Source organism: Camelus ferus, chromosome 6 (genome assembly GCF_009834535.1).
Source record: "Camelus ferus isolate YT-003-E chromosome 6, BCGSAC_Cfer_1.0, whole genome shotgun sequence".
Classification (NCBI taxonomy): Eukaryota; Metazoa; Chordata; class Mammalia; order Artiodactyla; family Camelidae; genus Camelus; species Camelus ferus.
Genome location: NC_045701.1, coordinates 27,762,232 through 27,778,231, shown reverse-complemented (window position 1 = coordinate 27,778,231; position 16,000 = coordinate 27,762,232). Strand labels below are relative to the sequence as shown.

Here is a 16,000-nt window from a genome sequence, read left to right as displayed (position 1 = left end):
TGTATCACGTACTTTTTTTTAAACCTCGGATGCCTTTCTGTTTCCAGTCCCACTGCCTTCAAACCCTGTCCAGATGTTACCTCCCAGGTGTGAGGGCGGCTTTTCTGAGGACACTGTCTCCTTGGTACTTGCTGCCTTCTTTCCCCTCCAAGTCTGAGGAGGCCATGGCGAAAAGAGGCTTTGAATGCTTCCGAGCTAGGGCCTGTGATTACCGCCATCTAGAACCTCAGGTGGCCTTGATCATTAGCTGCAGATAATCAGGAGTTGGATCTATCTGGAGAGGGCTGTTTTCTGTCCTCAAAAGAACAAACCGATGTAAGTTGAATCCCTCACAATCTTCCACAGTGTTTAAGGGCACAGGAGCTCCACTAAGACCGTATGAGCTCACTGCCTCCTGGCAGCGATGGTAACTATGTGCACACATAGTTGAGCCACTCTGAAGATCAAATACAAAACAATTAAAATAAAACCCTTGACACAATGTCTGGCATAAGCTCTCCATACAAAGTTGCTGGCATTTTCATTCTCACTGTCGGAGCACCAATACGTAGAAGAAATCCTGTATTGTACACCTGAGTGGGAAAGGACCTCAGAAATCCACTCAGTCAACACGCAGGGCAACAACTCACAATGCCGCAAATCTCTATCACGTTATGGCCTATGTTTTACTATCTCCAAGGACAGGCAGTTGATCATCTCAAAGGCAGCTCATTGCATTGCTGACTCACTCTCATCATTAGAAAGCTCTTTCCTCTGCTCAGCCCCAACTCATTCGCCCCCTTTCCCCTTGAACATCTCAAAATAAAGCTAATGTCATTGCAGACTTCTCGTCAGCACTCTAACTCTCCTTTCTAGCTCTGGGGAAGAGGCTGGTTCTTTCCATCACTCACCAGGTTTCCCCTGCTTCTAACAACCAGAGCCTGAGATAGCCTGCTGAAATCAAGTGGGATCTGGAGAGTCTAGGTGGAAAAAATACCCTTTCAGATCACAGGAGATCTCATGATCTCTTTGCTATCTCCCTTCCCGTGGCAAGTGAATCCCTGCCTACCCTGTGAACATTACCAGTTAAACACACACACACACACACACACACACACAAACAGAGAAAAGGTTCGATTTATCGGTTGCTTTTTGGGAAAGGTTAGCTAGAGCATTATTGGGGTGAAACTATATTCTAGTTACAGATTCATAGAACTTTGCTTTAAACCACATTAGCTTTTATGAGACTCTCAAATGCCCCCTCATCCTCATACACAGCAAAGGACTTCAATCATAGTCTTTATATATCCTCTGTGGTTTTTAAATGATTAAAGCAGACATAATACAGTTGATATTAAATATTGTGAGAATGACAAATCAGAACTACTTTCACTCTTAAGCATGAACTGGTCATTTATAAAGGTTCCGTACATACATTGTTGTTTTTATTTTAGATTTTTCTCCTTAAAAGGACTCGTGAACTATTCATTTGTATCTGCTATTTGTATATACACATCTTAATTCTTCTGAAATAACATTTAAAAATCTTTCTAAAGTTGCCTTAGAAATGTTAACCTTTAAGGAACAGTCAATTAAAAAAAATAAAAGCTCAGGTCTTGACTCTAGTGCACGTTCAGACGTGTGAGGATTTTATTGTTTCCCTCTGACCTGATAAAAGCCACCAACAACATACAACGTGCCAACCTCTTCTTTGCTCAACCCAGAGGAAGTCATATAAAGGAGAAAAAAAAAAGAAAACATGCTTGAAATCACAGTGACCAAAGGATTTGAGTCAATAATTACATTAAATAACCATAACTTTGTTTAACTATTCACATTCCACACAGTGGAAATTAGCCTTTCCTCCAGATTTCTTTTTTGCTTACATTTTTTAACTTCGAAGCACTACAATAACAAAAAAACAACTTACAGACTTGCAGGATGTGTGTTTTTCTCTTTTAATGCCAAGCACAAAGTGTACATCATAAAATTCATATTTGGTGTTTGGCATTATTTTAATAGGAAAGATCTAGACCACAAATATCTTGCCATGAAAGAAGTCTACTACAGTAATGAAAAAAACGTATCATTACGTCATCGGTGACTTCAATACAATATGTAACAGATATGGCACTTCAGTAAATGTTGGAAGACACGCGGTACTTGTGCTAGTCTTAATATAGGCACAGTAAGAAAAGCAGGCATTTCCCTCTTTGGCGAGCGCTGCGCTTTTAGGGCAGTTACACTGCTCATTATCCCAGTGAAGTTAATTTTGAGGAAATTCTCTTTACTTAAGCCAAATCCGACTTACATGCAAGACTGTGGTACAAGCTACTAAAGAGAAGATTCCTGCTGCCAACTTTAGTCATCTCTTTTTAACAAAATCGTATGCGTGTGGCAGAGTTAGAAAAACAAGAGAGATTCAGTGTCTGCTGGTTCTGAATGTCATTTTTCCCTCTCTGGTGTGGTTTTATATTTTCAGCTCCTTCCCCTTTCTTTTCCTCTCCCCTACCCTCAAAATTCTGGCTTAGCATTGGCATGCTTAATTAAATCCATTCTGTGCTTTATTGTTGGAAGACGTGGATGAGAGAAGGATTCAGGGCAGGGGCGTACAGTGTATAGGAAATGCACAGACTCTGCGTTTGCACAAATTCGCCTCGTGGAGAATCATCAGTAGTGAGTTTAAAAGTTTTAAAATTAGACCCAATATTTTGGGTGTTCAAGATGATTTCTGCCTCAAAGTATGGTTCCTATTTAGTTGTTAGTTGGGAGAGCACTGGACCAAAACAAAAATAAAATAGAAGCAGCCTCTTTAGTTGCAATGGTTCTTTGAATGCTGGAGCCTTGATGGGCAACCGAAACGCCAAGTCTATGGTGCTTGTTTCCCATGTTACACGTGACTTGGCTGGTGAGGCTGAGTAGACGCAAGGCAAAAAGAGTGTCGGGGGTGGGGGTGGTTTACGTGTAAAATCCTCAGGCTTGAAGAGAGCAAGTTGGCCAAATCCCAAATGCAGGAAGGCTCACCCACCCTGCACTTTGGCCACTGGATAAATCCTTAATAGGCACTGGGGGTACCCCAAGTATGATCAGAGAACAGAGCCTACCAGTAGGCTCTGAATGGTCACGATGTTACATAAATCCTACCAGTAGGACAGCTAATGCACCCAAATGCTCTGATTTCTTAACTGGGGTTTCCCATTAGACCCTCAGAGGGCCAAGGAAGAAAGGGAGGCCATACCCCTTACATCTCTTCCTTGGCATTGAACTTACTCCTTAGCCAGAGGTAATCTCCTTCCTCTCCTTCCTCTGCTCTCAAGCTCAACCTCTTGTCAATGGCTAAAACAAAAAGACCCAAAATATACTTCTAGCTAAAAAGAAGCCGGCCCGAAACTCTCTCCTCAGCCTGGCTCTTCAATGCCAGGGACATTCGGCCGAGGCAGAACCTTTATAATACAGGGCTGTGGCTCCCAGAAGCATGACACAGAAATAATGAACCGGGAACAAGGTGATTATAGCCAAGCAAAAGGAAACATAATAGGACCTTCTGCTTATGAAGTTTTGGGTTTTTTCCTATTCCTATGGAGGAGTGTCTGAACTACATCTTTTGTCCCCCTGAGGCGCAAAGCAGGAGAGGCTGTTTGGTTTAGCTCACACTCACTTGGTTCTGAAAACAGGGGAGGTCAATATTTAGGTTTGAAGTTTGCTACTGGACTACAGCTGGTTCATGCAGTCACAGTGACAGCCAGAGTGATCAGTGATTACAATTAATGATTTGGGGGCGGAGGGGGGCAATTTCACTTCTCCTCTGTTCACTTTGGGCTCTTTAAATGCCAGGACAAAAACCTGCTAAAGCATGGGTCTCACTGTGTTTGGGGGTCAGCCTTTCCAGACTCTGCACGTCTGGACTGGTCCTCATCCTCAGTCTCTCCCTTCTCTCAATCCTTCATCCTTCCTGCCCCCGCCCCACCAGTCTCCCCCAGAGTCTGAAAGGTCTTCCCCAAGTGGGAAACATTTACACCTATGGTCAAGTGAGTTATCTGAGAGCCCTTGGCAGGTAGAGGGTTAGATGGAAATAGTCACTGAGATCCTAAGAAGGGATGAACTGTGAGAGGGAAGAAGGAGGAGGAAGCAAGAACAGGTTGAAAAATCTTTTCCAAGGCTAATGCAGCTCTAAAACAGGTCTCTTGCCCTCAGAGTAGCCTCTTCCATGAACATTCATTCTGAAGGGAGATTCTGGTCCCCAGGAGGGCCCGTGGAAGACCAAGGCAGAATGGAACCACAGCCCTGCCCCTTCCAATGTGCATCGGGTGGCGTGAGCTTTCTGTGCCATCCCGCAGGGAAGCAGATACGTTTACAGAATAGAAGTGCCCTCTGGCAGGGGCTGTGTGACCTCCGGCGTCTGCAAACACCCGCAGGCTCCCCCTCACACTCATGCACACAGACTACGCACTAGCAGGCTCCCATCAGGGGGCAGCCGGTGGGTCTTCTTGCCTCTAGGTTTAAGCCAAGTAAGAATCGGGTTGTTTTAGGTCTGGCCCTGGGCCGGCCTGGGGCTGCAGCCCGAGGACAGGCAGGGTGTGCCCGGGCTTAATCCAAATCGATGGATATGCAACGACACTGCTTGACGCGCGTGACCCTCTTCTTCTTGGTGGGCGGCTGCAGTTCGGGGCAGTTGAGCGTGACCATCATGGTGGTGAACTTCTTGGGCTTGCAGAAGGAGCAGGACTGAAAGGAGCCTTCCTCCTTGCGGATGTGCCTGGGGATGTAGAAGGAGTTGCACTGGCCGTAGCAGAAGCGGTTGATGATGGTGCGGCTGTTGCAGCCCTCCTCGTGGATGGTCTGCTTCAGCGGCTGGGTTTTGCACCAGTCTCGCTTCAGGTACTTGCGCTCGGTCACGTGCAGGGCCTCCTGGCTGGACTCCAGCACCTCCTCCCCCGGCATGGCCGTGCCGCGCCCCTGGCCCCGCCCCCGGTTCCTGGAGCCAGGCTGCTGGGGAGACTGAGTCTGCTCGGAGTCGTTGTGCTGGGCCTTGTCCGGAGGGGGGATGGCCCCTTGGGACCCTTTCTTTTTCCCTTCAGCAGCCGGCAGCAGGGTCCCCAAGAGGAGAAGCAGGGCCCCCACAGTGTAGGCCGTGCGGCTCATGCTAAAGGAAGGAGGAGACACAGAAGGGGGAGACAGAAAAGGTGGGAAAGTTCATTAATGAAAACATTAATAGCCGCTAACATTTTTTCAGGCACTTGCCAAACACTTTAATGTGAACTGTCTCATTTACTCTTGGGGTACCTCCATGAATCATTAACCTCTGGACCATCAAGCCGTGCCGTAGCTGCCCAGGGTCACGCAGTCCACAAGCCCAGGTGTGAACTCAGCCAGGACCATCTCTCTGTCACTTGTGCTCCCGCGGGAATTTCTGACTGGCTCCTGACACCAACTACACTTGACATTGTATTATGGTCACTTGACTGTGTTCATCCTTGTACTTGACAGTATTTAGTAAATTCCTACTAATGTCAATGCCAGATTACCTTTGCACCTCTTTGAGGAAACATTTTCCATCTTGTTTTACAGCCAAGACGAATTAGCCCCACGCCCAGAGGGCGCATCTGCCAGGAAAGGGTCTCAGTCTTTTCTCCCTAAGTAGCCTGAGCCCTTCCTGAGTTTGGTTGGTCAGAGCTTATGAGATGTTCCCTGTTATCAGGCGTCGGAAGGAGACGCATGGAGACCAGGCAGAGGAAGAATCCTTCACCAGAAGAGCACGAGACAGAAAATCAACACTGAGCATCTAGTCAAAGCCCTAGGGCAACAGCTTGCTGTCTGACTTTGAGAAACACTTTACTTCTCAATAAATGACTTCATTTAAGCAAAGAGACAAATTCCTCATCTCCCCAGATAGCTTGTTCAGATCAAATCTGACGTAAACGTGAAAGCAACTTGAGAACTAACCAAACATATGGCCATATAGCAGACAGAACGAATTACGTTACCAGAACGATCCCGTAACTCATGAGACTCCCGGACCCCTCATTCTCATTTTAAAACTGGGCACAGATATTCATTATATCATTCTTTATACCATGATACCCATTTTTCTGCTTTTAAATAAGGAAATAGGTAATTCACATATATGTGGATGTGCGTGTACATGTGTGGATAGAATTTAGAAGGGAGAACATGGGCACAAGAGAATAAGTATGTGCAAATATTTACACTAACAAGTACCATAGACATGCCAAATAGCTCATGATAGCGAATGATTGTGGATGGGTCTGGAGTCAGAGGTAGGTCAGCAGTAGCAATGGCATATGAACAATGGCAAAAATATATATATTATATGTATGTATTAAATAAGGAGGAGGAGGCCAAGGAGGAACTGACCCCCCCCAAAAAGAAAGAAAAAGAAAAAGGAAAAGGAAAGCAAGGATGGAGAGAGAAAAAGATGAATGGAGTGAGGAATGTAAACCAGAGAAAGGAAGACTGTTCTAAAACAGGGTATCCAAAGAAGGCAGGGCAGACAGAGGAGGAAGAGGAGAAGCAGGGGACACATCTTCCCCAAAGGAGGGTGCAAGAGAGAAGCATCAGAGTATTAAAAGTCTCCTGGGTGGGGGATGGGTATAGCTCAGTGGTAGAATCCATGCTTAAAATGCTCGAGGTCCTGGGTTCCATCTCCGGTATCTCTATTTAAAAAAAAAAACTCCAGGGACAGTGCTTCTCAAACCTGAATGTGCAGACAGCCACCTGGGGATATTGCTAAAATGCAAAATCTAATTCAGTAGGTCTGCCTTTCTAATAAGCTTTGAACAGCAGTTCCTATAACACCTGCAGCCATGGGGCATGGAGGGAGGTGTGAAAATGTGGAAGATTTTCTTTTCAATGAGTTTTCCCTTTTTAAAAAATTGAAGTATAGTCAGTTTATAATGTTACGTTAATTTCTGGTGTACAGCATAGTGTTTCAGTTATACATATATTTTTTTCCTTTTCATATTCTTTTTCATTATAGGTTATTACAAGATACTGAATATAGGACCCTGTGCTATACAGTAGAACCTTGTTGTTTATCTGTTTTATATATAGTAGTTAATATCTGCAAATCCCAAACTCCCAATTTACCCCTCCCCACCCCATTCCCCCCTAGTAAAGATAAGTTTGTTTTCTATGTCGGTGAGTCCAGACTCAGTGACTTTTACAGTTTCAAATTCACAGCCTCCACCCTCAGGCCATCACACCAAGTCTGACCTGAATCCTGAGGCTTCCCCTGTCTTCTGCCCGCATCATGGCTCTGAACCCAAGGTCACAGCTGTGAAGCACCATGTCCCTGCTCTCTTCTGTCCACCAGCATGACACGTGATAACCACTAAGTGTCATTTAATAGTAACCTTCTCGTGGCCCCCCTAAAGAACTGGACGAGTTGGCACTAGTAGCTGGAGCAATGACCTACTACCTGTCAAAGACAAAGGCAGGGTGGACATTCTCTAAGGGGCAGCCCCTGTAAGTAAAGGCCATGCAACCCTAAGGAGAATGTCAAATTAAGATTATTAAATATTCAATTTAAAGTATCCTTAAATGGCTCCATCTTTTAAACATGAACCTAATACTTTTGGGCAAGTTCAAGTTTGGAGCTGATAAAGTGACATTTAGCTCCTCCTCTGACTGCAGACTCCCTGGCTTTTGTCAGTTTATGTTACAACATCCTTGTTCTTTAAACAGAGCCTTTTTTTTTTTTTTGCCTCAACAACAACAAAAAATTAATTTCCTTGTTTTGTCTTGGAAAAAAATCACTCATGAGGAAAGTCCAGTTATAAGACAGTGCTGATTTTCTCCAGAGACCAGGATAACTTAAGCCATGACAGTTCAGTCTCCTGGGCAAATATATTGTGAATTTGAGAAGCTTTCACAAGTTTCTGTTCTTTTTTTTCAATTCAGGGTCAGGTGCTAAACTAAAATTCAGTCTCTGCCTGTTTCAATGAGGAGCACATGCAACAACCTGAGGCCTCCACCACCTTCCCCCATCCGTACTAGAAGTGGCCTCCAGAACAATCTAACCCTCCCAGACCAAGAGTCTCAGAGCCACCATCACAGAGGCCAATCTGAGATGTGACCAGGAATGTATATTGACCCCAAGGGACAGGTTTATGTCATGGGGCCAGCCCCTCCCACAAACATCCGTCCAAAAAAAAAAAAAAAGTGCAATTTTCTTTCTCCAGAACAATTTAAGATCCTCTTTATACCCAACTTTCCCTTCCTGGCATTTCCCCACCCATTATTAAATAAATACCTAGTCTGAGAGTCTAGGACTTATTCATCACTTCATCCTCTGTGCCCGGCAAAGTAGGTGCTCCTTCGTTGAACGAACTGGATGGTTACCGACCACACTGACCGTTGGAGTTCCTATTCTGTGCATTTACAAATGCCTGCGCACTCGTGCTGATGGATAGCAGAGCTGACTGCAATTCTTTTGATTTCTGACCCTCAGTAGAGCAAACTCCTTCTAGCTTAGGGAGCTTCTTAGTTCTTCTCTTCCTTCTTTGAGGAAAATCCCAAATACCCACTACTTTTTACCTTGTTCCACTGAGACCACTGTGGGGTTTATTCCCTAATTAAAGCCATTGTATTCACTATGGCAGACACCAACAATAAAGCAGTAAATTCAAAGTAAGTCAACTGTGGTTTTCTGTTTTAATTTGGACCAACTTCCTGTTCCTTTGGGAGTGTGCAAACCCCATAAGAAAAGGGGATGGAGAGTGACAGGCTGTTTATTTTTAAGAAAAGAAAAATTTTCTCAAAATATGTGAAAAATATTCTGAAATGGCTTCATTTTCAAAAAGCCTACTCCTTAAAGATCTTCAGCTTTTGAGTTCTTAAATCTTATGACTAGCTCTTTGGAGAGAAGTAAAAACCAATTTCAGGAATCTCAATCAACTGAGACTCCAGCTTCTTAGAGAACAGCTGTGCTCTGAAGGGCTCTGCATATTCCACGTGAGTAAGAGTGAGGGGAGTGAGAACTATAATTAGTACTAGAAGCAGGGCTCTGTCAAGTCATTGTGGTCAATCACCCAACCTCACCCCACACCAAAAGGGTCTTGATTTACTCAGTGAAGGAAACAGGACTGTTTTGCTCTTAAAATCCCAACTGTATTGCCACCAAATAATTTGCACTTTGTAAATATCACAGACATGGAAAAGACTAAGAAAATGTCAATTACTTGACAACAATTCTGCTCACATCAACAGGGAGCAGACTGCCCCATTATCAAAAATGAAACCAAATGCTAATCCAGATTTAGATTCTTACAAATTATAACCTATGTTCAACCATGAGCTAAAAACTTTTCTGGCAATTTGCATTCATGAAATGACCCTCTCACATGATTAAAACTGCATCTCATGGACCCAGTGTGCATCATATATGCACAAAGAACTCTCTTTATTCTCCTTTGCAGACAATATTCTTCTTTTCAAATGCTGCCTCAACTTCCACTTAATGCATTTCTCCTGCTCCAAGTCACGTGATCATACTTTCATGGTGAGCTTTCTTTGCACCAGTTTCCCACCAGCAAGACCCACCCACTCATCTTTTTTTTTCCTCTTTACTACTGTCCACCCCTATACCACTTGTCCCGGAGGACACAGACCATCTCAAAGCAGGTCTTCTCTACCTGATGCTTTCCTTCAGGTTGCCCTTAGTGATCAACAGCAAACATCTGCACACAGGCTAAGCCGTATCAACCACCTCTGTCTTGTGCAGGTCATGGTGATTTATTCCAATCTCCACAAGACCCTAAGAACACGATCATCTAATTCTGGGGAGTCAGAAATAAGAGGGTTACGTGTAACCTGTTTCCAATATCCTCAATATCTTTGTGTAAGTTTAGGCCAGCTCCTTTCAGCACTCTTCTGCCATATTTCTCATTTTAGCTAACAAACCTGCTTACTCATTGAAATGGAGTGTTGAGTGGGATTAACAGTGAGGAGACAGTGGTCAGCAAGCCAGACGTCTATGGCTGAATGTCTGATCAATTTCTCCCGATGAATTAAGTTTTAGAAAGATACTCAACAGGCATGACATCAAATTATTCCCCAGCATAAAAACATAATGGAAGTGACAGCAAATGCTCTAAGTGCAGGCCAGGTTTTAAAATAATCTATTCCTTTTTCTCAGTATTAAATCTTTGAGAAGGGCAAAGGTCTTTTTGATTTGATCTTTTATTTTTAAAAAGATAATCGACTTTTAGAAATTGAGCGGAGAATTTCTTAAGAATATACTGGGTTGAGTTTTTATCTTCAGCCAATTTGCACCAAGAAGATAAAAGTTAAATGGTTGGCAAACTAGTAGAGGATAAAGTCTCATTGTATATGTATTACAAGTACCCTAACCACAACCTCCCTATTCTGAAGACAATTCAGGCTAAATCAGGCTGGGGTCCAACATCACGGAGGGCACAGAGCAGACCACCCAGTGGTTAAGTATCTCAGGAGCTCTCTAGGCTCATAGGAAGATTTCCTTTTTTTTTTTTTTTTTTTTTTTTTGGTGAAGTTAATGATTGTATACAATTCTTGCGGTCAACAGGAAACAAGTTAGAAAGTAATAAATGCTAAATGTTTACTGAGCAGCACTACTGAGAGGCAGCCAAGTCATGGGTTTTCTATTGTAGTGAAAAATGTGTGTTAGTCCCCGTGTGAGTGGGATTTGGGATTTAATTTCAGAACCACCTTGTGGTATACACAGATGCCGTATAATGTTACTGCCCTTCTCAACACCACCACTAAAAAGAAGAGCTACCTATATTTTTAAACCCTTACTCTGCCAGGAATTATGCTAAATTCTGATGGAATTTTATAATTTATTTTTCACAACAAAATATGAGGTAGATAATATCATCTTCCTTTTACCAATTAGGGAATCTAGGCTCTGAAAAGTTAGGAATTTGTCCAAGGCCACATAGCTCCTAAGTGGGAAAGTCAGGTTTTGAACCCCATTTTACCTACTAGCCCCCAAATGTATGTCCTTAACAACTATGCTGGGGACACCCAGCACAGTATTTAATAAGGGACACATGGACATGTTTCTAATGCAATAAAGTTGGAAGAATACTGTAACTCAAATAAATCTCTGTTTTGTTCACATGTGAAGGAAAAAAAACTTTTGGCCCCAGGAATTCCTATTGTACTTTGTATTTCTAAGAGCATATATTAAAATTAAAGACAATTCCTTGCAGCTGAAAGAAATAGGCTGATAACACTGGCTTGATCTGTGCCTTTCAGTTGGATGCTACAGTCAACTCCCCTACCCCCACTCCTTTTATATAAAAGGTTTAGGTTTTCCTGTGTGTCCTTTTCTCTCAGTTCTGCACAGCTCTGCTGCTGATACGCATTTCTTGGGAGAGGGCTTTGTGGCATAAAATTTCTTGGCCTGACATCACTTTTAACACTTAAACCTTAAGATTAAAGCCTTCGGTTTAGAAGACAAGGCAGGCCGCGCTCATTCAGAGATGTGAGGATGTAATAAGCTTCTACTCTCCTGTGAAACCATTCACATAAAGACTATGTTAGCCAACTTGTATTTCCTCCGGATTGTGGATGGGTTACCTAAACACTTCACTCAAAATGAACTTTTAAGAAAATAGGAAACCTATGAAATTACAAAGTTTACAAAACACTTCAATTCCTACAATGGCCCGGGGGTTAAACACACACACACAGAGCGCTACACACGGCAACTACACCATAAAGAGCCCTTAAATAGTTAGTTAATACCAACAGTTTGTAGCATGCAATTTATCCAGTGATGGTAATCAAATCACCTACTGTTGTGAGCTGGAGTGTGCCAGGGAGGAGATGAGAATCTGTAGTTTTCTTAAAATCTTTTCCTCATTGCTTTAAAAAGGACCATCGTTTCTAGTCCCCCTTGCTCCAGTCTTTCTACCCCCCGCAAAGAAAAAAAAAAAGAAAAAAAGAAAGAAAGAAGGGGGGGGGCGCTGGAAAGCCCTGGGGTGAAAGGAGACTCCTGGGCCTGTGATGGGGTTATCTTAACCTCTTCTCCGCTATTTATTTAACTTGTGTGTACAGCCAGAAGGAAGCCACTACTCTGGGGTCCCTGGGACAGCTGAAGTCCCTGGGGACCCATTTAACACAATAGATTGTTTTAATCAACTCGTGTCCTGGCACCATCTCGAAGGGGAACATAAACAGACGCGCGCACTGCTCGGATCTGCTCTTTCCAGCGGGAGATCCAATTACCTACCGATGGTCTCTTCTCTGTCCCTGTACCATTTAAGAAGAGATTTTTAACCCCTAACTTCGAGGCTATATTTCTAAGAGAGCCAGGATTAGGAGTGGGCAGGGGAGGAGAAGGCAGCAGCCAGATTTGAAGGGGGGAGGGGCTCCTTCAGGCAGGCTTTGGGAGCGCTGGAAGGACTTCATTGAAGAGGCTCCCGTCTGTCCCCCGCCTCACCCGGGGGACCTTCGCCAGAGCCCGACTCAGGAAAACGCCAGGCTGGGGTGCCCCCTAGGCAGAGCTGGAATTCGAAGACAATGCCAACCAGAGTGGTTGGTGGCTCATCTGTTCTTCCCAAGCCCGAAATCTACGAATAACTTCGGCCCGTGAGGTGACAGCCCCGACACCCTGCCGGCCTCCCGGCCTTGCTGGGTGAGTTGAGAGCAAATCGGAGGGCGAGGACCAGGGGTGACCTGGGAGTCCAAGCCAGGGACCAGCCCCCCGCCGCCAGTCCTGCATCGTCCGTAGCGAGGAAGGCGCGGCAAGGCGAGGCGGGGGCCTTTCGGACACAAATTAAGGAGTACCCGCTAAAGTGGGACCCGGCGGGTTGTCAGTGTCCAGCGCCTGGACGTCTGCGGTTCAGCCAAGCCGCGCATGGGGCAGGGAGAAGCCTAGAAGAGGAAACCCAGCGCCCAGGAGTACGCAGCCAGCACGTGGATGTGTGCGGTATTTGCCGTGTCAGCACCGCGGGGCTCGCTGGACTCGGCATCCGGGACAGCGCACCGCACTTCATCTGTCGGGTTTAAGACCCTCAGGTTTCCGCCGCGACGGAACTCGGCGGCTATGCTGCTGCACGAGTCTCCATCTCACCTTGAGGATGGGCAAATAGCGTATCGCTGATTCTCGGGTTCCTCCACCCTGCGGCAGGGTGGATCATGGCCCTCCCACCGGCACCCCCTTCCCCGAATTCCTCAGACCCAGCGTCCCGCAGCAAACACATAGGACCCGCTCTGTGCCACTTGCCCCGCTCTCTGCGGCCGAGCCGCTGCTCCCGCTCATTATCCTACTCCAGCTTTCCGGACGCCCGGACTCTGCGCTCTCAGTCAGCGGGCGCGACTGGCCAGCGCGGCTGCCACGCGCACCAGGAGCGCATCAGCGGAGCTCCGGGAGGTGTAAATGGGATGCCGGGCTCCTCTGCTTGACATCTCCTTTCCCAGACTTTCCCTGCAGATTGCGCAAGGTGAGGTCACAGCACCCACGACGTTGGCCCGAAGGACCCCGAGATGGTTCTTCAGGGGATGCCCAAGGAACCGCAGGGCCTCGGCCTGCGACGGCGGAGGGCTGCCGTGCGTCTGCACCCAGCAAGACTCAGGAGTCCTTTGTCGACCCCTTACCTCTTTCTATATCTGTCTCTTTCAATCTCTGTCTCTCTCTCTCTCTGTCTCTCTCTCTCTCTCTCACACACACACACACACACACACACACACACACACACACACACACACACACACACACACACACACACACACACGCCTCTGCGCTCACCTGTCAGTGCAGCGGGCCTTAGGGGCCTGCGCTCTCGACGCGTGGCGCAGTGTGCGGCCGCGGCCCGAGCCGCCCGGGCTCGGCGCGGGGTCAGCCGGACACAGAGTACCGCTCTCGCTGCACACTGGGTCGCCCGGTCCGCGGAGGGCGCACCGAGTGCAGGGCATCGCGCCGTCTCCCGTTTAAATGCCGGCAGCGGAGCGCGGCGCCCAGGGCCGCGCCTCTCCATTGGCCAGGCGCCGCCGCCGCCGCCGGACCCGCTATCCGCCCCCTTTCCCGGTACTGCCCCCGCCCCCTGCACCCCTCCTGCCTCCCCGCGGGGTCCCCTCTCCGCCTGCCTCGCCTCTTTGTCTGCTCCCCCCGCCCAGGCCGGCTGGGAGAGGTCACCCCAGGGAACCGCGCCTGGAATGCACAGCAAATCACATTTTCCGCTCCCGTTGGAGGGGGAAGCGCGGGAGGAAATCCCCCCGGCTCCCGGCCCCTCATTCCTCCTCCGCCCCAGGCCTGGGCTTTTCCTCTTGCCGGCTCCGCTCCGCCTGCGTCGGCCCCGCGACGCGCTGGGTCGCGGAGACTGCGCTGGGAAGAGCAAGATCTCCGTGGGGTCTGGACAGATTAGGGGATTTTCTCCCGGTGAAGGGACCTGGACTGCAGGGCGCTCTGGTTGAGCGGTCGCCAGTCTGGGGCCGCTCCGCCCGAGGCCCCCAACTTCTAGGGCGCTGACCCCGGCGCCCCCGTTAACCTCGGCGGGCTCGCCGGCCGCCAGCAGGAGCCTGTCGCCAACATGACACCCTCCTCTCCTCGCCCGCCACGGCTCCTTTCAGCTGAGATGCTGGCGGCCTCGGCTGCGAGTGTACCGAAGGGAGTAACGGGGGCAGAGTAAACCTAGAAGGACCCAAAAAACCTGAAATGGAAAGGCAGGGTCTCCATTCCTGAACCAGTTTTAAACGGGAGAGAACAGCCTTTAGGAGAGACGAGGTTTTCCATAGCATGTTAAAGATTAATAAATCAGGAAAATAAAGTGCAAGGAGAGGAAATAACTTCCCAGCAATGTAAGGCAACCTACGTATGTGAAAAACCGACGTCACATTTTTGCATTCATTACTGAGAACCCGATGAATAGTGGCGAACGTACCAAACGCAGAAATATTTTAAGAAAGATGAGCGAACACTTTCATTTGTTCTCTTAGCTTGAAAACTGGTGCCTCAAAGAGGCCGTAAAGTTGTGTGTGTCGAAGTGAGAGCCCGTGCAAAAATCAACCCGGCTGCAGGGTCTGCAGACTGGCTCCATCAGCGAGATCACATGATGGCTTTGAAAAACATTTGCTATAGAAGGAAATTTGAAGGTGTCTGTACTGTCTACAGCAGAATAAACAAAACAATGAAACCCATCAAAAGGTACTTATGAAATTGTCGAGATTTAAGTACTTGGCTAAGAAAACAAAACCCCAAACAGCGTGGGGTTTGTTTTGTTTGTTTTGTTTTTTCCCCTCTAGGCAGGCATTAGCCTGAGGAATCAAGAAATACTGAATGCCTACTAGATACTGTTAGGAACTTGAAATCGAGTTTTCAAAATAAATGAAACAAGAAGGAAGTCTGCATTAAATCAGTATCTAGAGAATCTTCCTCATCCGAATGTTTTGTTTGTGCCAACGGCAGTTTCTACCCATGAACTCAGTGCAGCACTTTAAATGTTTTCAAAAATTTTTTTGGTTAAGTCATCCAGTGAGCCGTAGTTTCTAGTTGCCTGCAAGATGCAAACATTCAGCAGGGGTCAAAGACTTATCTTAGTCAAGTGGACTGCAGGAGAGATATAGTCAGAAATACACAAAATACACAAAATAATTAACAGCCCAGCCAAAGCCCACCACCAAGCTATTGGAGCCAGCTGTTCTCTCCGTGTGTAAACTATTCCCCCAAAAAGGAAGCATATTTTACAAATTCATTAACTCCTTCTCATCTAAGATCAATGCTTTAGTCATGTTTTTTTTTTCTCCAAGAGTCATATAAACTGCTCTAATAAAAATACAAAGAGACAGAGCTTACCTCCTCCATTGGAAGTAACTGTTTCAGAGCCCCAACACTGGTTTTGTATATCTCAACCTTTCTCTATCACTATCTATATCTAGTAAATGTTGTTAATCACTGTGATTCCCCCTTCAGGAGGCTTCTCAGACCACACCCTCTACCATGGAAACACTTCCACCCCCACCTCACCCCTCCACGATCCTCTGCCCCACTTCCCTGCATCATTTTTCTTCATTGTTA

At 46.5% G+C, this 16,000-nt stretch overlaps 1 protein-coding gene across 1 annotated transcript; it reads right to left on the bottom strand.

The window, feature by feature from the left end:
• Positions 1-1,098: 1,098 nt before the first annotated feature.
• On the bottom strand, positions 1,099-13,980 carry GREM1 (gremlin 1, DAN family BMP antagonist). Its single transcript, XM_032481560.1, has 2 exons — positions 13,736-13,980; positions 1,099-5,122 (listed from the first exon to the last, which is right to left on the bottom strand). Exons 1-2 carry the CDS (start codon positions 13,900-13,902, stop codon positions 4,567-4,569), a joined length of 723 nt encoding a protein of 240 aa, XP_032337451.1. The 5' UTR covers positions 13,903-13,980; the 3' UTR covers positions 1,099-4,566.
• Between the last annotated feature and the right edge of the window lie 2,020 nt (positions 13,981-16,000).

What these genes read in the sequence shown, in the direction of transcription:
- GREM1 (XM_032481560.1), bottom strand. Translation starts at nt 13,902, where the DNA reads ATGCCCTGCACTCGGTGCGCCCTCCGCGGACCGGGCGACCCAGTGTGC. An exon ending in AAGGCCCGCTGCACTGACAG is followed by an intron (nt 5,123 to 13,735) that starts GTGAGCGCAGAG and finishes TCCTTCCTTTAG; the next exon opens with CATGAGCCGCACGGCCTACA.